This window comes from Hyaena hyaena, unplaced genomic scaffold, assembly GCF_003009895.1.
Source record: "Hyaena hyaena isolate Hyena2069 unplaced genomic scaffold, ASM300989v1 scaffold_1, whole genome shotgun sequence".
In the NCBI taxonomy this organism is placed as follows: domain Eukaryota; kingdom Metazoa; phylum Chordata; class Mammalia; order Carnivora; family Hyaenidae; genus Hyaena; species Hyaena hyaena.
The window spans coordinates 7980969-8004019 of NW_024080633.1; the positions used below are offsets into that span (position 1 = coordinate 7980969).

The window sequence follows — 23051 nt, forward strand, 5'->3', positions numbered from 1 at the left end:
AGACTCTCAGGCTCGAGCCTGGGCAGAATTTCCCTGTGGTCACCTGTCAGCCTCCCTCCATTGTAGCCGGAAGGGGAAGAGAGAAGGCATGGCAGCCATTCTGAGCCATCGCCGGATCTGCCCCGAAGCCACCTGCGGCCACCCGGCAGCCCCCTCAGCAATGGGTCTTTAATTATCTAAATATCGCGTCTGCCCTTTGCTTCCAGCCAGGACTGCTGCGCTCTGCAGACGGCAAATGGCTTTCAGGGGCTCTGCTGGGGGGCGCCGGAAGCTTCTCCCCTGGTCTGAGTCCGGCCGAGCAATGGGCCTGGTTTCATTGGTTTAGAGAGAGTACAGCACGGGGCAGGGAGGGGGGAGGCGGCCCATCTCTGACCGCAGCACATCTCTGGCTCCATCCGGCACCATCCGCCTGCGGCATCCTTTGTTTCCCAGCTGCGGGTGACGTCGCGGCGGGGATGCTTGGCGGGGGCCTGGGGTCTCAGCTCCAGGCGCCGGAGGGGCCCACCCGGCTTCGCCACCCTTCCCAGGCCCAGCATCTGCACCGCATCCCCGCCCGCGGGGCCACCGCTCTCCTTCCCCCTTCTCCTCGCGGCCTCGCCCACACCCGTAAGTGGCTTAATTAAGGAGCTGTGCAGTTTATTTATGTGTGGACCTCGCCTAATTGGCGTGTTTGTCTTTCCTCGTTATCCCCAGCTGGACGGAGCCGCTGGAACGCCAAGGGCAGAGGGCTGGGTTTCTCCAGCGCAGCGTCCGGTGTCGAAAGGCTGCTCGGTGCCCCCGCGATGAGTGGCGCGCCCGGGTTCGCCAGCCCCGGCCCCGTGCCCGCAGGCACGTAATTGTGGGCGCAGTTAGTCAAGGCGGGCGATTTCAGGCATGAGGGCACCTAATTACACCTGCAATTGAGTGCTTCGCAGGCTCAAAAGATGCCTGTTCGGCTAATCGCAGCCACCAAAGCTGCCCCCGCAGACGGGTCCCTGGGAGATGTTCCCGGAGCCGAGGCCGCGAGTTGTCATAAAGAGCGAACTCGGAATTGTAGCGGTCGGGGGTGCGGGGCGGAGCTGAAAGGATTCAGCCTTTTGCAGCAGGTCATTCCGCCTCCGGGCTGCGCGTGTTCTCCACCGGGGAGGCTGCCCCGTGGCTGGTGTTCTCACCAGCGCCTCCTGCGCCAAGTGCCACACCGAAGGGCGACAGGGCGTGATGAACGTCTGCTCGCAGAGTGGCCTGAGTCACCAGGCTCAGCCGCAACAGACGGCCACTCCTTCACCCCTGAAGGTCTCAAGTCCGGTGTGTGTGTCGACCAAGGCCACCGACAGCCACTGAGCTCGGGCGTGGTTCCGTGGGAGTGGAGGGGGACCGGCAGAACCCCGGGGAGCCCACGTTCTGGGGTGACGTTAGACTGTGGCACCTCCCTTGCGTTTCCTCTTTAGTGGCTTTATCGGAACGGCAGGTTCATAGAAGTTTCTAGAACGCCGGCCTCTGGAGTCTCAGGCAGGCCTGCTTGTCTGGCCTGTTCTTGCCACTGACGCTCGCGCAGTCCCCTGTGTCTGCTTGTCATCAACTGTGTGCTGCTCATTATACTTGCAAACAAATAAAAATAAACGGAGGTACAATTCGAAGCCTGAGACGAAGGTGCTTTCCTTCAGGGGTCTTGTGTTTGCTTCTGGAACACGACTGTTCTAGAAGCTCCTTCGGCCCCAGGCCCTGGCAGCTCCCTGGTCACTCTTCCCTGAGCAGGTCGTCCGCTGGGGTCCTGCCTTGTTATCAGCGGCGTCGCGGTGAGCGCCCCCACCTTACACAGGAGGCCCCCCAGCTTTGCTTTCTGTCCCCCTTGACCTTTAAGGCCATAAAAACGAAGTCCAAAATTTGCCGGGTCTGTGCAAATTTTGTGCGTGCGCTCGGGGCTGGCGTGGCCTGTGTGGCACATGAGCTCCGGTTCTGAGGTCCCTCCCGTCCCCTTTGGCCTGGCGATTCCTTCATAGTCTTGTGAGCAGTTTGGTGCTTTGGAGAAACCGGGGGGGCTATTTTTATCCAGCCTTTTGGGTGCATTTGATGGGTCTTGTGAGAAACAGGAAGTCCAGGCCACTTCTTCTCCAAGTTCAGGGCAGCAGTGCGGGGGAGGGAGGCAGGGGACAGAGCACCGGGAGTGGCGGCCGCCACGTCCAGACTGGTCGGGGCAGGGGCCGGCGGCCAAGTCCGGCGCTCAGGAGCAAAGCCGCAGAGAAAGGGTGTGAAGACGGGCTGCCCTGCCCCCGCCTTGGGTGGGGGTCCCCTGGGACCCAGCCAGCATGGGGAATGCTAGCCCTCTGCTGCCCCCGCTCAGCTCCCGGGCTGAGTTAAAAGCACTTCCGGAGTTTGGCTGCCAGGGGAGGGTCTCCCCCGCCCAAAGCCTCCCCCCCCCGCCCCCCTTCTCTTCTCCTGGCCTCAAGTGCCTGCGGGCCGGGGCCACGGCACAGCCGCCAGCGTGGCCCAGAGCGTCCCCGACCTCGTGTGCCCACAGAGTGGGGCCGAGACCCCATTTCTGTACCCCTCGTTGGTCATTTGCGTGACCTTGGGCCTGACCCTTCACTTCTCAAGCTCGGTTCCCCCACCTGTGGGGGGGGCTGTCGCTCCCCAGCACGGGGGACAGCTGCACGAGCGGGGGAGGTGAATCAGCGCTAACAGTTGTGAAGTCTGGGGATGTGTTGGCGGGATGCGCGTCTGGCTGTCGGGCCGGAGAAGGCGTCGTAGAGGGTGAGCGCCCCACGAGGGGTCGGCTCGGGGAGCCAGCAGGGCAGGCCCCTGTCCTCGGCCAGCCCCCCCGTTGTGACCTTTGTGGGGGGGGTGGGGGACAGCGCCGCGCGCGGCGGCGTGTGCGCGTGTCGGGCTTCCCCCCGTGGGCGCTGGGACGCGGGGGGGGGAGTGTGAACCCACACTCGATCGGCGGGCGAGGGAGGAGAAGCGAGTCGCACCGCGCAGCTTTCTCTTTGGGAAGCCGTTCTGTTTCTTAAATGTCAGAGTGAGCAGATGGCGTGTCTGAGTTTTATTAATCATGGGCTCGCGGAGCTGGAAGGCCTGGGGGATCATTTAGTCCGAGCGTCCTACCGAGGAGGAGACTGAAGGCCAGGGAAGGCAAGAGCCACGCCGCACCTGTGCCGGGGCCGCGCCGTCGGGACCCAGATCGCCCTGGTGCCCACGTGCCTCCCCCTGCGGAAGTAACCAGGTGCTCGTCCCTCCGCCTCAGGAACAGCCCTCCTACCTCCCAATTAAAAGCCGAGGCAGAGCTGATTCTGGGGTAATCCACCCCCAGGAACAACCGGAAATCCTGCCTTCGGGACACATGCTGGGGCCTGCCAGGGGCAGCCAGGAGACTTCGGGTCACGGGGCCCAGGGGACCGCGCCACTCAGTGCCGGATTTGTTGGGGGCGCTGCCGGACCCACTTCTTGACTACAATTCCTCTGGGCTGCATAACTCCTCCCAGCCCTTGACTGAGACTGTCCCCTCCCCTCCGTGGCAGCTGTTGAAACGGACGGTAACGCAGGGCACCCGGAAGTTCACCTCATCACATGATGTTATGAAATTGAAACCGCCGTTTTGGCCCAAGTGGGCAGAATAGCTCTTTTGTCCTCCCTTTCCCAAATACCTCCTACAGCTGTTCTGGTTAGTCATGAGATGCTCCAGCCAGGCCCACAGCATGGTTCTGGGAAGATGGTAGAAATGGGGCTAAATCACACTAGAGTGTACATGACTGATAGCACACACTTTGTTTTTCGTAGCAGGTTTTGCTTACGTTGGAAGGAAGGAGGTCTCTGGAGAAAAGAGAACGACTGAGAGGCACCAGGGCTGCCCACATACCCGGTTGGCACATTCGCCCCCCCCTTTTCCTGCATGAGCACCTTCACGTCACTGCATTCCTTCCTTCCTGACCGTGTTTCCTGAGTCCCAAGCGCGTCCCCAGTTGGGAGCCATTGATTGGTTCTAAGCAACATCAGAGGATCAGGGGCAGCCGGGAGACCCCATTCAGCCCCTCTGATTTTTTATGTGGTAAAATTGGGGCCGAGAGAGGGTGGTTTTTTGTCTGAGGCTGATGGCAGAATGGGGTCTGAAACTCTGGTCCCTCAGCGGACCGGCGGGGTCCCTTGGGCTGCATCGATGGCTCTCAGCTGCGGTGATTTGGAGCCTTCGCCCGTCCCCCAGGGGAAATGTGGCCACGTCTGGAGAGATTTCTGTTGTCACAATGGGTGTGTGGCCCTGGCATCCAGTGGGTGGAGGCCAGGGCTGCTGTCAGACATCCCACAGTGCACAGGGCCACCCGCAGCAGAGTTCTCCGGCCCCAGGGCGCCTGGGGGCTCAGGCAGTTAAGCATCTGACTCTTGATTTCGGCTCCGGTCATGATCTCGCGGCTCATGAGTTCGAGCCCTGCATCAGGCTCTGCGCTGACAGCTCGGAGCCTGGAGCCTGCTTCCGATTCTGCGTCTCTCTCTCTTTGCCCCTCCCCTGCTCGCTCGCTCGCTCTCTCTCTCAAAAATAAATCAACATTTAAAACAAACAAAATTAAAAACAAAAAGAATTCTCCAGCCCCAAATGCCAGTGTGCCGAGGGAGGGAGCCCCGGGCCCCATCAGGCGGGGGAGAGGCACTCGTCTACTAGAGGACGTCTTGTGCTGGGCACGCGGCGGTGGGAATCCCGTGGGTTCAGGCACGACCCGCCGGAGGGTGGATGGAGGCCGGTCAGGCCGTGGGGGATGGTGGGGATGGGGTAGACTGGGCAGAAGTTCAGGAAGGAAGATGCAGGGCTGAGCCCGGATTCCTCCACGAGGTAAAGCTAGAGAGAGAGGCAGGGGCCCAGGCGCCCCTCTCCACCTCGGCCCCATCGTGCTGAAAGCCCGTGCCCCGCGCGAGCCACCTCGTAAGACTCGCATCTTGTGGGCCAGCGGGCTACACAGACCTGACGCAGTTAGGCCCAAGGGTAGACAGGGAGCGTGTGTCATCCACAGGCGGGTAATTATGTCCCCCCCCCGCCCCACCCCTTCTTGCCCAGCAGTCCCCAGCAGCGAGCAGCGGGAGGGTTGCTCACAAATGCCTTTTTTTTTTGCCTTGAACAGCCTCCCGCCTGGTCCCTGGCGAACGGGCCCCGGGAGGGAGAAGAAAGCCTTGTCGGCTCGGCCCCAGGCAGCAAATCAGGGCCAGGGCTGGAGCGGGATCCGAGCAGGCGGGCCACATGCGGGCTGTCGCCGTGTCCACAGAAGGTGCCTGGGGCGGGGGGGCGGGGGTTGAGGGAGCCACATTCACGCCAGCATGTCCTGTCCCCCCAGGACCTCCCCCCCCGCCCCCCCGTGCTCCTGGACAGCCGTCCGCCAGGCCCGCGCCCCCGGGAGGCGTGTGACCACAGGCAGGGGCGGGGGTGGGGGGTTCAGGGATGCACTGTGCGGCCCTGGCAATCCCACGAGCCATCTCTGTCCGATTTCTCTGGAGTCTCTGCAGCCACGGGACGGAGCGCCTTGGCCATCCCTGTCACTGCTCACGGCTTGTCCCCAAATACTGGCCTTGCCGCAGCGGGTCAGATTCCCGGTTCCGCGGGTGGCTGGCAGCAGGCAACGTACTTGCCCTTCCTGGCCTTTTGTCGTCTGTTTTGCTGTTCATTAGGAAGGGCACCTGAGCTCCGGCCTCTGCCAGCCGCTGCTGGAGGCGGAGGAGGAGAGTGGCACAGAGAGCAGCTTAAAACGCAGGGCAGGGTCTGGGTTCAGATGCAAGGTGGTCCTCTTACCGGCCGCGAGACCGTGAGCAAGTGGCTTTTGCCTCTGGACCTTCGTTTTCTTGTTTTCTTCTCTGAAAAATGGGGATGGTGGCCGGCTTCTTTTTGCCGTGGGGGTGAACTAAGATAACGTACCTAAAGTACCCACTGCAGTGCTAGGTATTAAGTAAATGCGTGGAGGAGGGACCCCTGAGCCCCCGTGGCTCAGCACATCAGAAGTAACAGTTTACAAACCGCACGGTGGATATAGTACTACCTTTGGGGGTTTGATGGAGGTGCCGCGTCTTTTTTTTTTTTAATTTTTTATAGTTTATTTACTTTTGAGACAGAGAGACAGAGCATGAGTGGGGGAGGGGCAGAGAGAGAGGGAGACACAGAATCTGAAACAGCCTCCAGGCTCTGAGCCGTCAGCACAGAGCCCGACGCGGGGCTCGAACCCACGAACCGTGAGATCTGACCCGAGCCGAAGTCAGACGCTTAACTGACTGAGCCCCCCAGGCGCCCCAGGTGCTGCGTCTTTTAGACACGGACTCGGGCCCTCCTGGAAGCTGACATGGGGGAGGCGACCCAGAAGGAGAACAGAGAGGCCCCCGGGAGATGCTTCTCTGGGCCAGGCCTGCGAGCGGTGCGTCACTGCTTCCACCACGTTCCCTCAGCCATCGCTTGGTCCTCTGGACGCGCACATTTGCGTGAGAGGCTGAGAGACACAGTCTGGGTCTGAGCCCAAGAGGAGAGAGAAAACGGCGTCGGTGACCGACTGGCCGATAGGGCTCCTGGTTTGCGAGATCGTTACCCCCGGCCTCTCGGGGCGGCCGGGACGGACGCAGAAGGCCAGCTAAGCCCTCGCTCGGTTCACAGGTTGATCTGACGGGACTGCTTGGCCGTCCCCCGGGCAGATGGCCGCACCCAGCGATCCCTTGCGGCCCGGGCTGCTGACCAAACCCCAGCCAGTGAATGTGGGTCACCAGGGAGGAGACTTCAGCCTCACGGAGGACGGGCGACCCGGCCCCGCGCCTGTGCAAGGGTCCTGGCCCCTTCATGTGAATCGAAGCCCGTGCTACAGACCCGAGGGAGAGGCTGACCCCGCTGGCCCGAGGCCCACGGCGTACGACACCCAGGCCCTCCGTGGGCTGGCAGCACAGAGAGCGCTTGTCTTTACAAAGTGACAGAATGTATTAGTCCCTGCGGCTGCTGTAACAAATTCCTACAATCTGGGTGGCTTAGAGCATCAGAGATTTCTTTCCTCCCCGTTCTGGAGGCCAGAAGTCGAACGTCAGGGTATCGGCAGGATCGCCACGCGCCAGCCCCCCAAAGGATCCTTCCTGCCCCTTCCAGCTCCCGGGGGGCTCCGCGTCCCCCCGCCGTGGTTTAGGGCCCCCTCTGATCATCCAGGTGACCTTATCTCAAGATTCTTAATGACATCTACACAGACTCCTTTTCCAAACATGGTCACAATCACAGGCCGATGTATATTTTGGTGGGACCGCCGTTCAACCCACGGCACAGAGGCCGGTGGAGGGGGCCCCTGAGGCCTGGCTAGACCCCCTCACCCCCAAGACGGGACAGCACAGCCTGGGTGTGCTCTGGAGCCGCCGGTGGCGAGGAAAGGACAGGCAGGTCCCCACAGAGGGAAACCAGGCGCGGGGTTGCAGATGTGAGCTGTGCTTGGAGGCAGGGCCCCATTTCCGTTCGGACCTCTCAGACCTGCCTGCCTGGGGACTTAGAACATTCACGCGCCGTCCGGTCGCCTAAGGGCTGGAGCCGGACAGCGGGAGCACGGGGCGGCAGCGCTCCCTGTGTGCCCTTTGGGTGAGTGACCTCACTTCCAGGGGCCTCCGTGTCCTCATGGGGTGATGGTCGATGGAGGCGGGGCGGGTGTCAGATAAGATAATACCCTTGGCAACGCACGGAGCCCGGAGCCCGGCAGTACTGAGGCCCGGTCAGTAGTGGTATTATCAGTGTCATTCAAAACACGGAGTCATTACCGCCGTATTTATGGCGCCCTTCCTCGGGGCCGGGCACCCGGGTGGTTATGCGCCTGAGTCTCCCTGGAATGCGGGAGTGATTTCATCCCGTCTTCCAGGTGAGGAAGCGGAGCTTCAAAATGGTGAGGTCACCACCCGAGGGCACACGGTGGGTGGCCCACAGCTGAAATTTGAACTCTGGTAGGTCCCCCTCCAAGCTGGCGGTCAGGAACGCGGACTGCGCAAGGAGCTCAGCCCAGCTCTCCCGTTGACTGGCCGCGTGTCCTTGGGCGAGGCCCTTGACCCCTCTGTGCCTCGGCTAGAAAACGAAACTCCCCGCGGTGACCTTGAACAGCATTGTGGTGAGGATCCAACGAGTTCCCTGTGAAAAGTGCTCGCACAGCAACTCCGGAAACGTCAGCGGGCGTGATTATCCCAGAGGGGGAAGTGGAGGGGGCGGGCCCGAGGTGGCGGTCGGGGTCGGCCACCCTCCCAGCCTTCCCTTGCTCCCTTTCCTGGGATCCCCGGTGAGCGCCTCCGGGCCTGTCCCAGCCGGCCGCTGAGTGCCCACGGGGGCCCAAAGGCAGCAGGCCCTGGGGGCCGCCCGCCCCACCGTGCTCCCCAGACCCGGGCTGCAGCCTCAGTGTGCTCAGCACGTGTGGGGCGGCTATTTTTATTCGGTTCAGCTGACGCTCTTGGCTGGCTGGGCTGTCTCCACGCTGTGGCATCGGAAGCCCCGCTAGGGGGAGTCTGGCCCCCCTCCATTTTGAAGGAGCAGCAGAGGAGGGGCGGGAGGGGGGCTTGCATCTTCTGAGTGGGTGTCTAGTGGGCGCCACGCGGCCTCAAGGTCCCCCTCCCCCGCCCCTGCTTGCTTTCCCCTTGAGAGACGTAGCAGTCTTCTTTTCCTTCCGCCCAGCCAGGACAAGGCCCAGCATGCCCTCTGACCCCGGGCTGGCTTATGGCGTGGGCAGGGGAAGGCGGTGGGGAGGAGGCTGCCATGCGGTGGTCCCAACCGTCAGAAGGGGCACGGGAGGCTCAACCTGCCCCACTTCCGGCCTGTTTTCTAGAAATGCCCTCCTTTTCCCCAGAGAGGAGATGACAGAGAGGGGGAGGGTCATTGCCAAGGTCAGCCTCCAAGGGGGGGGGGAGGGCGGCGGCAAGAGAGGTCCTGTCCCTGCACAGAGTCCTGATGAGGCTCTGCCCAGTGCACCTAGTCCAGGTGTGGCCCAGCCTGGCAGCCCTTCTTGCCAACCACCCCACCCTCCCCTCCCGCCAGGCCATCTCGGCCCTCGGAGGCCGGGTGGCTCCTCTGGGAATCAGCGGCCGGAGCGAGGAGTTCCAAAAACCGCAGCCGAGCCACAAAGGCCAGTGGGAAAGGGAAAATGCCTCCAGCCCCTCGTTCAGCCACATTGTGGCAAACAACCCGGCCATTCAGCAGAGAGTCCGCCCGCGAAGCCGGCTGCTTGGCACCGCGGGGGCTGCGCTTTCTATTTTTCAGCTCTTTTGGCTTCAGGTCAGGAGCTGCGGTGCAGCCACACCCTCTCCTAGTGGATCTCGCCTTCTCCTCCCGCACAGACGTCCCTGTCACCAGGAAATGTCACCAGCCTACTCTGAGCCGCCCAGACCCGGGCCAAAAGGAGTTTTAGGATCACCGGACTCTGGCGGCTCACCTCCTTCCCTGGCGGGCGTGGCCAAAGGCAATTAGGGGTTGGCCAGCGCGTTCGGAGATAATTCAATGCAGGCATTCAGATGCTTCTAGGGCTAGATGTTTTGCCTTCCTCAGAGAGGCCCGGTGCTGGCCCACCAGTGTGGGGCCTCCTACCCTTCTCACTGCTCACCCCACAGCGGCCCGCCTGCTCGGCAGCGCCCCCAAGGCTCTGTTTCGCGGGACTCCCGCCATATTTTAATCCTGGAGGGCCTCCGAGTGGCAGTGTCCAAGGGGTCTCCTCTAGAAACCAGGCCCGTCAGAGCTGGAGACCAGAGACCCCTTTGGCATCCCCTGCGTCCGCAGCGTTCTCCACAGGTGGCTCTGGGAAGGCAAACTCCTTTCTGGCACCATCTTCCCCACTTTCGCAGGGGAAGGGGGGCACCCAACAGATTGGGGGAACACCCCTCCCTCTGTACCCTGCCTGTGATTGGCCCATAATTACAGGTTTATTGCCTGTACAGCTATTGTGTAATGACATGTTTGCAAATTAATTTTTATGGCTCCTGCCATTAGCATGTACAGTAGAGGAAGGTTTAGTATTAATTACTACTGTTGTTCGTGTAATCCTGGAGAATTAAAAAACCAATAAAAGAATGACAACAGGACCTGATAGTTTAGGGTCTTTTAAAAAGAGTAAAAAAAAAAATTTTTGTCCCCCAAAGCAGGCCCGGAGATTTTCCAAGCAGCTGCCCGAGCCTCCCCTGCGTGTCCTGGTCCCCCCGCCCCCACTCCCAGAGCGGCGCGGACTGTCAAGTGTGCGGGTGTTAAGTGGGTGGGAAGTGGGTGGGAAGCGAGAGCTGGGGTCCCGGCCCAGGCCGAGCCGGAGGTGGGCGGTGGGGGGACGCGCAGGTGCTGGACCTCGACCCCGCCGCGGGGCCGCTGTCTCCCTCGCCAGGCCGCCAGAGGCGGCGGGCGCAGGGGGAGGCGCGGGGAGCGCCGAGCGCGCCGCCACGCAGCCCCGGAAACAAAGGGCCGCCGCCGCCGAGGACCGGGCGCGACCTCCGGGGTCAGCGCGGGGCGGAGCGGCCAGATGTCGGCGGCGGGCGCCGGCGGCCCCGCGCCGCCCGGTTCCTCCAGGTCAGCAGCCCCGGCGCCCTCCCGGGTGACCGCGCGCGCGCTCGGCCGCCCGCGGGGGGGAGGCGCCGGGCGGGGCGCAGCGGGGGCTGGGGGATTAAAAGATGCCCGTCGCACCCCCGGCCGCCCTGCCGGCGGAGGAGGCAGCCGCCTGCGTGCGGCACCCACCCAGCCGTTGGTGGCGGCGGGGCGGAGCGCCACCTCTCCCTCGGCTCCGTGCGCTCCGCCCCGCCCATTAAAGATCCTCCGGGAGGGGTGGGTGTTGCGCGGGGGGGGGGGGGGGGGAGGGGGGAGGCGAGTGGCATCGAGGGGTCAGGAGGCACGCCTGGTGCCCCCACCTCCTCCGATTTGCCCTCCGGAGCTTTCCCCTAGAGTATCCTATTCCGGGAGTTCAATTGTCATCCGAAGCCACCGCGTTTAGAAGGGACCCCGGGGCGGCCGCGGGGGACCCCTGATTTACGCAGTGGCTGGAAAGCGTTGGCAGGAACCCCAGCGTGGCGTGACCGCGGCGCCCCGCTCTGCGTTACCTGCGGGCGCAGGTCTGTTCCTCAAACCAGGATGCTCGTATTGGGGGTCAAAAGGTGACCCCTTAGGGTCACCAAGTCGCGATTCCGGCTGGTTGTGCCACTGAGGGGGCCCTTGAGCAGGTAAAAGGGCTTGAAAATGAACTGTCACATCCAGAGGCGGCCTTGCAGCGCGTGTTCGAGAGCGTGCGGGGGCGTGGGTAAATGGAGCCTGTCTCTTTAAAATCGCTGGGCTGGACAATGAGCGCACAGGATGTGGTTTGGCGGCAGGGTTTTTTCCCCTTCGATTTGGGGAATTATCACATGGGGCCTTCTTGAGCTGGTGTGAAAGAGAGGCGGCGTGGGGAGGAGAGATACAGACTCCACACTCACTCACACACACTCCGTGCAGTTGATCGTTCTCTTAAACCAAATTAGCCAGGGCTCTGTTACTATGGTGCTGCCGGGGCTTGCAGAATCCCAGTAATAGCATTTATTAGGTCTATTTGCCTGGAAGCAGGCCTTCCCGGATCTGATAATGCACCAGTGCAGAGAGGGTGTGGACGATGGTATCAAGCATTTGATTACACTTGCAACAGGGATTTTTTTAAGGGTGGGGTGCGGGGTGCGAGGCAGGGCGAGGAGAGAACGGAGCTCACCCCGGGCTGGGCGGCGCGTGCGTTCCGCAGTCCCGCGTGGGGTCACAAAAGGCGGGCCGGAGCCCGGGTCCCCCGCCCCCCACCGGGCACGGTTTGGGGATTCTCCTCCCAGGCCCCGGCGGCGGGTGAGCCCCGGCTCCCGCAGCTGTCAGCCGTGGGTGGGGAGGGAAGGCGGGCGGGCGGCCAGAGCGCGGAGATGGGCGGCCGAGGGGGGCCCGGCGGCGCCCGCAGCCGCCCCCTGTTTGCAAACGGCCGCGCTCTGGGGCAGAGCGGGGCGCCCCGCCGCCGGCCACGCGCGCGGGGAGAGGGCAGCCCGGCCCCCCGCGCCCCGGTCCCGGCCCGCACGGAGCGGCCGCCGCGCCGGGGGAAGCTCGCAAGTGAAACTGTGATGATCGCCCTGCAAAGCATGGAGCTCGGAAGATGCCGCGTAGAGACGGAAGGAGCCGCCCGCCCTGCGCCCCTACCCTTTCGCGTTCATTAGGGGAGACAAATCTGCTGTCAGGCAGCTAGCGTTCCAATTTACCGATAATGATTCTTGCATGAAAATTGATCGAGGGGCTCTCCGCCGCCGCGCGCTCTCGCCTTCCAGCTCCTCCTGTCCGGACGCCCGAGCCCCCGCGAGTTCCTCCTCCTCCTTCCCCCACCCCTGCTCTGAGTCAGTCGTGGGACGCCGGCCCGGGGAGATAACCACCAAAAAAAAAAAAAAAAAAAAAAAAAAAAAAAAAAAAAAAAAAAAAAAAAAAAAAAAAAAAAAAAAAAAAAAGAAAGAAAAAGAAAGAAAGAAAAAGGTGGGGGGGTGGCGAGAGGGGGAGGGGAGCCGGCTCCTCGGCCTGCTTCCCCTGCCCCAGACTTGTTTGCAATCGCTGCCTCTTTTATTTACGCGAAGAAATCTCCCCCTCGGTACTTCTTGGCTGTTTGGGTATTAATTTTCTCCTCTCCCCTCTCCCGCTCGCCCCCTCCTCCTCTCCCCCACCCCGCCCCTCCTCACCCAGTAGCTAAGGGGAAACGAAAACAAAGCCGATTTCTCCTTGGCAACACGAGATGCCCCCTCCCGCCGCCCCCCCTTCCTTTTTCCTTCTGGTTCTGAACGTGAAACCCTGTTGGAAACAGGTCCCTTGACCCTCGCCCTTGACATTCAAATGGCTGAATGGAGGAGAGATTGCTACTCGCGCGTCTTGGGGCTGCTTTTCTCTCTCTCTCTCTCCCCTTTTTTTTTTCTTTCAAATGAGTAATCCCTGAAGATCTTAACCCCCCAATTTCATCACCCTCACCTCCCCCCTTTATTTTTCTCGCGCTCCGCTCTCCCGCCTGCTTCCCTCCGCCGTGCGCCCCCCTCCTTTTTGTATTTGCATCTCAAGTCCAAAAGGCAGAAAATACACACGCGGCGGAGACACCGGCGGCCGTGGAGGCTCCGGGCCGCTCTCGGTGGCCGGTCGCCCCGTCGTGGGTCTGCCCGGGCCGGGGTGGCCGCAGCTGCCCGGGCGCGGGCCCGAGGGCGAGCCTTTGCATCATCTTAGGGAGAGAAACAAGGAAAAAAAAAAAGAGAGAGAGACATTTTTCTCCGGCGCTCTCGGGCTCGCTCTTCTGTCTTTATTTTATTGTTTTGGACATTTTTAGGCGCCTGGGCCTGGACGGCGCTTTCGGTCTCATCGCTGGGTTTAAAGAATTTCCCCCCCCGTCTTCATCCCCTCTCTGCCACTATGGAATTCTAATTTGAATCATGTTTGGATTGAAGCCGCCTCTGTATTACTTACCAGGTAAGCGAGCTGCGCGCCTCCCCGGGTCCCGCGCGGCGCCGGCGCGTCCCGGACCCCCCCCCCCCCCCCCCCCCTCGACCCTCCAGACCCCCCAGACCCGCAGCCTGGGTCGGGGCGGTGGGTCAGCCGAACGACCCCCCCCTCCGCCTACCGCGGGCGCGCGCGCGCGCGGCCGCTCCCGCCGCGGTCCAGCCGGCGCTGTGTGCGCTACGTGCGGCGGGGAGCGCCCACCCGGCCCGCCGCCCCCACCGCGCCGCCGCCGGGGGTTGCGCGTCTCGCTCCTTTTGTCTGCCCGGAGCCGGCGGCGCTGCCGGCGGCCGGGGCGCGCTGCCCTCCGCGGCGAATGGAGCGCCGGGTGTGAAGTTACTTCGCTGCAGGCGCCCCCCCTCCTCGCCCCCAGCCCCGGGCTGCGTTCCCTCTGCCTCCAGCTGCGCGAGCCGGGCGCGCCTGCCCCCCGCCCCCCTTCCTGCCCGGGTTTCCCTGGAAGGTTTTGTTCCTGCCGAGGTCGGAGGAGGGGGCCGGGGAAGCTCCGGAGGGTGGTTGGCGTGGCTTCCTGTTTCCCTAACCTTCCTGCGCGCTGACAGCAGCCTGCCCTGTAACTTTCTGTTTCGGGGCAAGCGGAGCTTGCAACCCGGGCTGGAGGGGCGGGGGTGCGGTAGGGGGTGACAGCCGGAGGTTTGGGGAGCCCCTCTTGCGTTCACCTTATTTGGACTTTGAAACCTTGAAAATAATTACACGTAGGCGAAGGGGGAGCTGGGAAACCGGGGCTCCCTGGGGAGGGAGACGGGAGGCTTGGTGACCCCAGGGCCCTCGCTGTCACCCCCTCCCAGGGCCCCTGGGGTCAGGAACAACTGACTAGGCCTGCCCCTGGGCCCCTGGCGCGCAGGTCAGGAAGGCAGGGCGGCGTGTGACCGCTTGTACTAGGAACAAGCTGTTTTTATTTTCTCTTGTTTCCTTTGAGAGTTTCATCTTCTCGGGGAGTTCGCTCGGTGCCCCTGGAAGTTGGGGCCACCGTGGGTCTGGGGGAGGGCAGATGCGGGGTGCTGTAGGGAGGAGGGGAAGTTCCTGGGCTCATGTGGGGGCTTCTCAAATTCTGCAGAAGGCGCTGGCCGCACCCGGTGGTTTCTGCACTGTTTTGCTGGCGAAGGTGCAGGTGGCTGGGTGCTGGGTGTTTTCACTGTGTTCAGGAGCCCCTGTCACTTTGGCTGAGGCTCCCCGCCGAACTCCCCGAGTCCCGGGGGGGGGGGGGGGAGAATGGCCTGAACGGGGTCAAGGGAAGAGGTCGCCGTCCAAGTGTCCCACAGACTTTAAAAAAAGAAGTAGAAGACTGATGGGTTCTGGGTGAAATCTGTACAGTTACTCTTTCTGAGTTTCTCTGTGGCTATTTTAGGGCCCCAGCCCTTCCCAGAAACTGACAGGGTCTGCATCTCACGCTTACGGTCTACGCGCTTTGGGAGGGAGACTGTTTTTCAGGGTCTGCGCCCTATTTTTGAGGTCTTTTTCCTGAAATGCAAGTCCAGCCCTTGCCTTCCGTCTACACGGCCCTTCACGGATCTGATGCAAATGAGCACCAGGAACCCCCCACTTTGCAAAAGGGTTCTAGAAGGACCAGCACAGGGCTGGCGGGGGTGGGGGTGGCGCTCATCGCCGGGTCCACCCCCAAGCCCCCCTCGGAAGATACCAGAAAGCGGAGCGGGCGCGGGGCAGATGCCTCAGGGCTCCTGGAGGGAGAGCTGTAGCCGAGCACGCCTGCTGTAGCTGCGCTTCGGTTGGCCTCCCCCCTGCACGGAGAGCTGCGGGAAAGCAGGGACGGCTCTTCCCGCCCCACCCCCGCCCGCTCCTCATAGACACTGGTACACGCGTGTGGCAAGGATGAATCTTGGGAAGTACAGGGCGTCTTTAAAAGCACAGGTGTTTGTAATCCACACCCTACTTCACCTGCCATTGGGTGGCTGCTGGCATGTAGTTATTCATCAGGTGACCGATTTTTCTATTTACTCTCAGAGCCTCGGAAAGAAAAGGAGGAAGTGTCAGGCTAGGAAAGTCGGAGCAATTAAGGAAAATCAGTCCTGGCTGGTGTTACAGCCCTGGGGGGCTGGAGGGGGGAGGAGGCAGGTCTGGACCCCCAGGGAGGTCAGGGCTCGAGTCCCTCTCAGCCTGTGGAGGGAGGTTTGTCATACCTACTAGAGTTTTCTCTCTCTTTCAGTTTTCTCTTTTTAAATTCCCCTACTAGGGTTTTGTACTTTACAATTTTGGTATTAGGACGTGTAAGCGGGAAGAACCATGGGCACATGGTTTTGCTTCTCTGGGCTTCCGTCAGCTCAGAGTCGTCGAGGTAATAGTAAAAGAAATGGCCTAGTTGTCATGACCACCGTCACACACACCCCCTCCCCCCCGGGAGTGCTTTGCAGCGATCTCTCCTGTGCGTCTCACTCTCACCTCTGTGTTAGGCGCTGGTGTCTGCCCGTTTCACAGATGGGGAAAGTGAGGCTCCCAGCAGCTAGTGATTGGGCCTGCTTGGAAGTGACGGGGCTGGGATGTGAAACTGGCCACTGCCCACCACCCTGGCCCAGGAAGGAGGGGCTTAGCCGCACCCCTTAGAGCAGAGGCCTGGTGCCAGTGCTCTGGGGCCCGCAGGAACTAGCTCTGTTCTGCAAGAGCGGAGCGCCAGGGCCCAGAACCTGCCTTTCCAGCCCCCGCCCGGGACAGTTCACAGACCGCCACTCCTGTCTGACCCGTGACGGGACTGAGGCTGGGCAGCCCACGTTTGCAGCCTCTGCCTCTTCGAGGCTGCCACCTCGGGCAGAGGACTTTGAGCTCTCTGGGCCTCGATTTTCCCATTTGTGAAATGGGATCCAGAATGGTATCTATGTCAGTATCAGTGTGAGGCAGGGGTTGCTGATCTGTGGCCCGCGGCTTGTGTGTGTAAATAAAGTTTTATTGTCCTGCCCTTATATGTATTGTCCGGGGCAGCCTCTGTGCAGCAGCAGCAGTGCTGAGCAGTGGCAACAGGCTGGCCGAGCCTCAAATATTTATTATCTGGCCCTTAGCAGAGAAAGTTTGCTGACATCTGGTATAAGGGATTAAACGTGTAAGGTTTTACAGGGCACCGAGGACAGTGCCTGCGATGGAGTTAACACTTAGCAAGTGAGAGCTGTAATAAAGACTATTACCACGTATTTCTAAAGTTTATTTATTTTTGAGAGAGAGAGCGCGCGCGCTTACGCGTGAGCTGTCAGCACAGAGCCCGACGTGGGGGATTGAACCCACGAGCTGGGAGATCATGACCTGAGCCAAAATCAAGGGTCAGACGCATAACCGACTGAGCCGCCCAGGCGCTCCCCCCCTCGCAACTATTACTCTGTGCCCAGCATAGGGCTTGAACTCACAACTCCGAGATCGAGAGTCACCTGCTCGCGCCACCGACTGAGCCAGCCAGGTGCCCTCCAAATTATTATTGAGAAGGTGGAATTATTCGCAGAAAATCACAGGGCTCCTTAGTGGTTGAACGGGGACTTGAACTCACATCTTTGGGCCAGACCCCCGGACCCCATGACACGGTATCTGCCCTCTGCATGCGTCTTCGCTAGCAGAGGTCAGGGGTGGTATCCGTGGGAAGGGAGCCAGGGACTGGCAGATGGATGGGGGGGGGCTCTCTAATGCTTCTTGGAAAACTGGTTCCGTGTGCTCAGACTTCCGGTTCGGTGTGCCCGCGCGCGCCCAGTTACCCCCTTTCCTGAACTGCACCCGGTTGCCAGCTCCATGCAGGAGGCGACTGACGGTGAGCTTCCTGCACGCCCGGCCCAGCGCCAGCCCAGGAACAGCCATAATAACCAGAACGGGGAGGCGGCGGCGGTGGAGCCGCCTCCTCCACGGCGCCTGCCCGGTTCCGGACGCCGTGTTCACTTGGTCCCACTCAGCAGCCAGAGACACTGAGGCCCGGGGGGCTTGCGGTCACCCGGACAGGCAGCAGCGCGGCCAGGCGGTGACGGCTGGCCGTTTGGCTCCGGAGCCCAGCTTAATAAATATTTGTTGAAGGAGCGCGAGGGAGGGAGTTGGCCGTTGGTGGCGGCGGCGCCCTGCCGGCCCCCTTATCTTGTTCCTGGGGTTCACGGAGGGAGGACCCCGCGGCCGTCCGCTCGCCCCACCCCAACCCCATGCTGAACTCTGGGTGACCCCGGCCGGCTGCCCCCGGGACTCACTGTCCAGTGCTGGGAAGGACACTCCACACTCCAGTGAAGGAGCGGAGGCCCAGAGAGGGCTGCACTTGGCCCCGAGCCACACAGCCCGCTGGTGGCCGCTGTCGGAGACTCTGAGCCTCCCTCCGAACGTTTCTCTGGCCCCCAGCTGCCTCCCGGGCCTTTGACAGGCTTGTGAAGCCTGGGGCTTCCCCTGCTGGGGGCCTGGGGGTGTTTGATCGTGTCCCCCGACCCCTGCCAGAAAGCGCCAGCGTGAGGCTGGGTGCCTGGGCCCATGGAGGGGGCTGAGGCCAGGGCAGGGGGGCGGGTGGGGGGGGGTCCTGGAGCTGAGAGGGGGCGACGGAGCTCAGGCCCCGCCTCTGGGCCGACCTGGGAAGCCGCTGGGTGGTGAGCGAAGCCTTGGGTGTGGGGCGGGTTCTGGAACCACCCAGGGCCTGCTGGGGGGTGGGGGGCAGACGGGGCCTGCGGGGATCTGAGTCAGATAAAAAGGACAACATTGCTATTTCGGCTGTGATTGAGAAAACTGCTTATTTACAGCTCAGAAACTCAGCGGGGACAGGCATTTCGGCTTCCATCTAGCACTTTCCAGGCAGTCACTAATTAATCTTCCGATACCCCTGAGGACCGGGGAGGGACCGCCACATTCCCATCTGTCGGCTGGGAGCCGGGGCTTGTGTCCCAGCTGCGGCCCAGCCCTTCCCCCGCTCTGCCTCCCCCCCCCACCCCCCTGCTCAATTTGGTTCTCATTAAGAGGTTTTTTTCTTGCCTAAATGTGTTGTTCTGACTTCATGGGTGGGAATCTGATACAGCCCCGTTGGAAACTTCTGCGTCTTATCTTCTTGACTCTCGGAGTCAGGAAAAGTTTCTTTCATGCTCTTGGAGCAAACAGTCGCTCTGTTATCTGGATTCCGGGGCAGGAGGATTCTCTTTCTCTCGGACAGGAGGGAGCGGAAGGCGCGAGGGGCCGCTGGCCAGGGCCACCCGGCTCCCGGAGGCCGAGCCCGCAGGAGGGCCAGGCCCCTGGCCTTGGGCTGCTTTTCCAAGGCCCTTGCCCCTTTTCCCCTTGGAGGGGGGCGTGTGTGGAGGGCGTGCCCCGCTCCCTGCCCGGGTGCTGCCTCCTCCCCGGCTGGCCACGAGGCCCGTCCCCTCTGGTCATCTGGTCTACCCTGACATTTTGCAGCTCAGAAACCAAGACCTAGGCTTGTGATTCTCTTTAGACTTGTGGCCAAATCGGGTTGGTGGATGGGGCCTCTTGGTTTACAGGGGGACATCCTAACATCTACTTTGCAGGAAAAAAAAAACACAAAACCATCAGGCTTGTATCGCCCCTAAAGTAGCCTTGCCCAAAGGGTAGTATTTGGGGGTCCTGGCAGAGCGGTCGCTCATCTGCGTTTGGGACTGTCTCTCCTTGGTGGTCCCGCTGAAATGTTACAGCCATGGGGTGGGGGCAGGAGGGTACGTTAGAAGGGAAGAGGGAATTTGGGGGAGAGGGAATAAAAATAGATGCCATGCTTTTTTGTGTGTTTTTAAGAGCTCCATATAGATTTAAAGTCTTTTTGTTAATTTAGGAACATAAAACCGTGTGATGTATAGCTTGGTTTGCTCGTAAAATTACTAAGTGTGGCATATTTAGAGCTGGGAGAGCTTGGGGTAAAAGGGGAAAAAAATCAGCGAGACTTTTTTTTTTTTTTTTTTACAAGTCTTTAGGGGAAAATGCGTTTTTCTGGCTCCCTCCCCCCCCCCCCATGCCAGGCCGGCCGCAGCTGTGGCTGGGATTGGTGGTTACCCTCAGCCCAGATCGCAGCCAAGCTGGAGGCTGGAGGGGGTGCTGGTGCGGGCGGGCCGGGTGTGAGGGAAGCCAGGCCCAGAGCTCGCCCCCAGAGCCCGAGCCCACCCCGTTGTCCCGGAAGCCCCCTCCCCCCCCCCCCAGCCTCCTCGAAGGATCAGTGGCTGCCCTGTCTTCCTCCTGCAGAGAGACAGGAAGCGCCCTCTGACCAGGCCTGGACCGCCGCCCAGTGGGCATTTGGCCACTTGTTTAATGGCCTGCAGGGTTGGGAAGTCACGGAACATTGGACTTGGAAGGGACCTCAGAGGTCAGATGGCCCAGCCTCTCCCTTCTCTCCTTGTGGTGGTCTCCTTGCGGGTCCTGGGTTGTTAGAATGTTGCTTTTCACATAGTGAGTGTGTGCTGTGCGTGTGACCCAGTCTCCTGGGACACAGAACAGGTCTGTCCCCATGGGCTGCCGGCCCTGCGCTGTGTTGGCCTGTGGTGGCTGGAGCCGCGAAGGGAGTCTGTGCCTCAGTCTCCTCCTTGCTTCAGGAGCAAACGGGGAAATGCTCTGGAATCTCATGGGATCACCCTGGTGGAGGAAATCCAGGAAGGCTCCTTGGAGGAGGTGGCATTGAAGGCGGGCCTTGGAAGCGAGGAACACAGAGGGGGTGAGGCTGAGTGGAAGAAGGTGGTCTGGTGAGGAGGGATGAGCAAACGAGTGTGTTTGGCGCGCCGCCAGAGTGCTGAGGACCGAGCGCCGGGCCATCTCCGCCCTGGCAGCAGCAGATGTGTGGATTGGGAAAGCCAGGGGCACAAATGCTGGTGTGTGTGGGATTTCCTGGGAGTGCAGGGGAGGCGGCGGTTGGGACTAAGCAGGGGTGGGTTGGGGGTAGGAGGGGACGTTGGGGCTGGCCTTTCTATTCAAGGGCAGACCCACCCACCCACACCTGTTGGGCACTTGAGAAGGCCACCGTGCCTACCCCGGGGCTTGGCAGAGCCATCTAGTGGCTGGGCTCTGAGGCCGGCGCACCCTTCAGAGAGCTGCGGGGCGCCTTCCAGCACTGAGGGTCCTGGACCCGAGGCGCGGAGGGGACGGAGTGAGCAGGTGGGAGGGAGACCCGTCCAGAAGGGCTGCCAGGGCCCAGCTGAAGGGAAGCAGAGCCCACCCGGCAAGGGCTGGTGGCCTCCCAGGAAGGATGGTTTCAGACGGAGGGGAGGGCTGGGTGAGGAGGGATGAAGCAGTGTGGGGGCGAGTGACCCCCGACGTTGGGTGGGAGCCACGTTTCGGAGGGTCTAAGGGGTGGGGGGGGGGGCGCATCCAGGACTTGAAAGCAGCGAAGTTCTTTCTGTTCATTCAGCACATGCTTACAGCATGCCAGGCACTGGACCAGACGTGGGGAAACGTGGCCGAGAAGCCCCCGAGGGCCGCGCCCTCCCCGAGCCCTGAGTTTAGCCGCGAGCCCATTCACTGTGTCCCATGACACATGGAGAGCAGGGGAGGGGCTGGGGGTTGCCGGAGTGTGGGTGGAGGCTGCTTTATCCAGGTGGTCAGAAAGGGAGGTGTTAGCCCTTGTGAAATGGGAGGGGCAAGGACCCAGGCAAAGGGTCATGCATGTGCAAAGGCCCTGGGGCCCCACGGACATATGGACGTGTGGCCACGGAGCACGTGCCCTGGGGAGCAGCATGGACACGAAAGGTGGGGCTGTGGGACTTGCCCTCTGGCCGCGGGGCTCAGGTAGACTCCAGGCGGCCGGGCCAGCAGGAACCCAGGCGCGGGGACTGCCGTGGCCCCAGGGAGAGACAGGTGGCAGGCTAGACTGGGTTGGCAGTGCGGAGGCGCTGAGAGGTGGGGGCGAGTCTGGAGGTGGAGACGGATTGGATGGCAGACCGCCTTGGGCCCATCTGTTTGGGGAAGATGGCGCAGCTGAGGCTCTCCGTAGAGCGATGGGGTCCTGTGGGGGGCGGGCTGGCTGGGGGGCCCTCTGAGTATGGGGTCCGTGAGGAAGAGCAGGGGTGCCTGTCTGCGCTGTGGCCCCAGGGTCTGCAAGTCGAGGTTCAAGTACAGAGAGTGGAGGCCGACATCTCGGCGGTTCTCAAAATGGGGTTCCGCGGCCAGCAGCCTTGGCACCACCCGTGAGCTGTCAGAGGCACATTCTCGGGAAGGCCCACTGAGGCAGCAACTCTGTGCTGGGGTCTGGGAGCCTGTGTGCGACGAACCCTCCTGGGATTCCGTGCTCGTTCAAGGGTGAGAACTGGCCTGACCCTTGTCCTGACGATGGAAACTGAGCTGGGTGACCGAGCTCCCGGGGAAGATTGGGACTGGGTTGTGATTTCCGCGGAGAGGAGTCCTCGGTGAGTGAAAGCCCCCCGTGTCCCCCACCCCACCGGCCGGCTTCACCCATCTCTCCTGCGGCAGATGTAAAGGAGTCGGGAGGGAAGGGTATCCCGTCTTTCAGGTGGCCTCCCTGGAGGAGGCGGTAATGACCAAGAGCTGGGGTTAGTCGCAGGCCCCGCCTGGGCCTGCACACGTCTCCCATGCAGCCGCGCTGCTCTTAACCCGCAGGGGTGCCGGGCGGAGGGCCTTGGCTTGCACTATGCCTTTGCCCCCAGCTGGCTGTGCGTCTCTGGGCAGATTCCTTGCCTTCTCTGGGCCGCGGTGTCTTTGTTCATTAAGGCCACTGGCGGGGCGGGTGTGAGCGCTCCGTGGGTCAGCCTGCAGACCGAGCACTCTAGGACCGTCAGCCGTGGTGGCTGCTGCGGCTCCGGGCCTGTGTCTAGGATCTGGACCGGTGTCAGAGAAGGGGCCTTCCTCAGGGGGCCGCGCGGGCCAGCGAGGAGTTCGGGGCCCCCTTGCGCGGCCTCCCGGAACGGCTGTCGGCCAGCCGGGCTCGCGCGGCGCCCTGGTCACAAGATGGCAAGTTCTGAATAAGTAAAGAAGAAACAGAATCAGTCTGATCAGATCATCCTGGCTGTTCTCCCACGGGCCCCCCAGCCCCCCACCCTCCGAGGAGCTGACTCGGGTGCACCCCAGAACCCTGCACCTTATCGGTGGAGGCGGTCGCTGCCGGGCCGTCTTCAGTGGAGAATTTCACTGTAACGACTTCCTCCTCCGACCTCCCCACCCCGGAGGACTCCAGTGTCACCCCCAAGCGAGTGACGGAGCCCCGGGGCCGACAGCGCCTTGTCTCCCGCACTGGGGCCTCTTTGAAGCTGCCCGACACTGGTCCCCACCCCCGTCACTCTTGCCCTGTGATTCATTTAGGATTAGCTTGCAGACCTCCTCGCCAGTCCTAACTTCTGTCGTCTTGGTAACTGTGTCAACCGTTTGCTTGGTTTCCCGTGATTATCTGTCAAGACGCAGGGGGGCCGGCGGGCAACATAAAGAAGGGGGAGGAGACAGTGCCTGGGTCTTAATTGAGCTCACTGGAGGGGCGCAGCGGGCGGGCTGCCTGCTGGGGTGCAGTTGGAGAGCCGCAGGGCTCGCACGGGGTAGGTGAGGCAGGGCGCAGCTGCGGCAGGGGTGCGGGGGACGGTCACACAGGCTGCCCCCCCTTCTGCGAACGAGTGTGAGAAGTATCAGGAGCCTTAGATCTTCAGAGCCCGGGGACAAAGGGGTCACCCTCCCCGTCCCCTTTCCCTTTTGGGAAGTTTCACTTGCAGATGGATTTCAACCCGTCTCCACCGCA

General features: G+C 62.0%; 1 protein-coding gene across 4 annotated transcripts in view; it reads left to right on the forward strand.

Moving 5' to 3' along the window:
• GSE1 (Gse1 coiled-coil protein) overlaps window positions 1-23051 on the forward strand; it is a 233661-nt gene that overhangs the window by 126332 nt on the left and 84278 nt on the right. Inside the window, exon 1 of one of the 4 annotated variants that reach the window (XM_039227441.1) lies at window positions 12918-13396. The exons of the other annotated variants lie outside the window; for them this stretch is intronic. Coding sequence (XP_039083372.1) covers window positions 13360-13396 — 37 coding nt within the window. The 5' untranslated portion in view covers window positions 12918-13359. Of the gene's footprint in view, window positions 1-12917; window positions 13397-23051 lie in introns of those variants that run through there. 4 annotated transcript variants of the gene reach the window in all.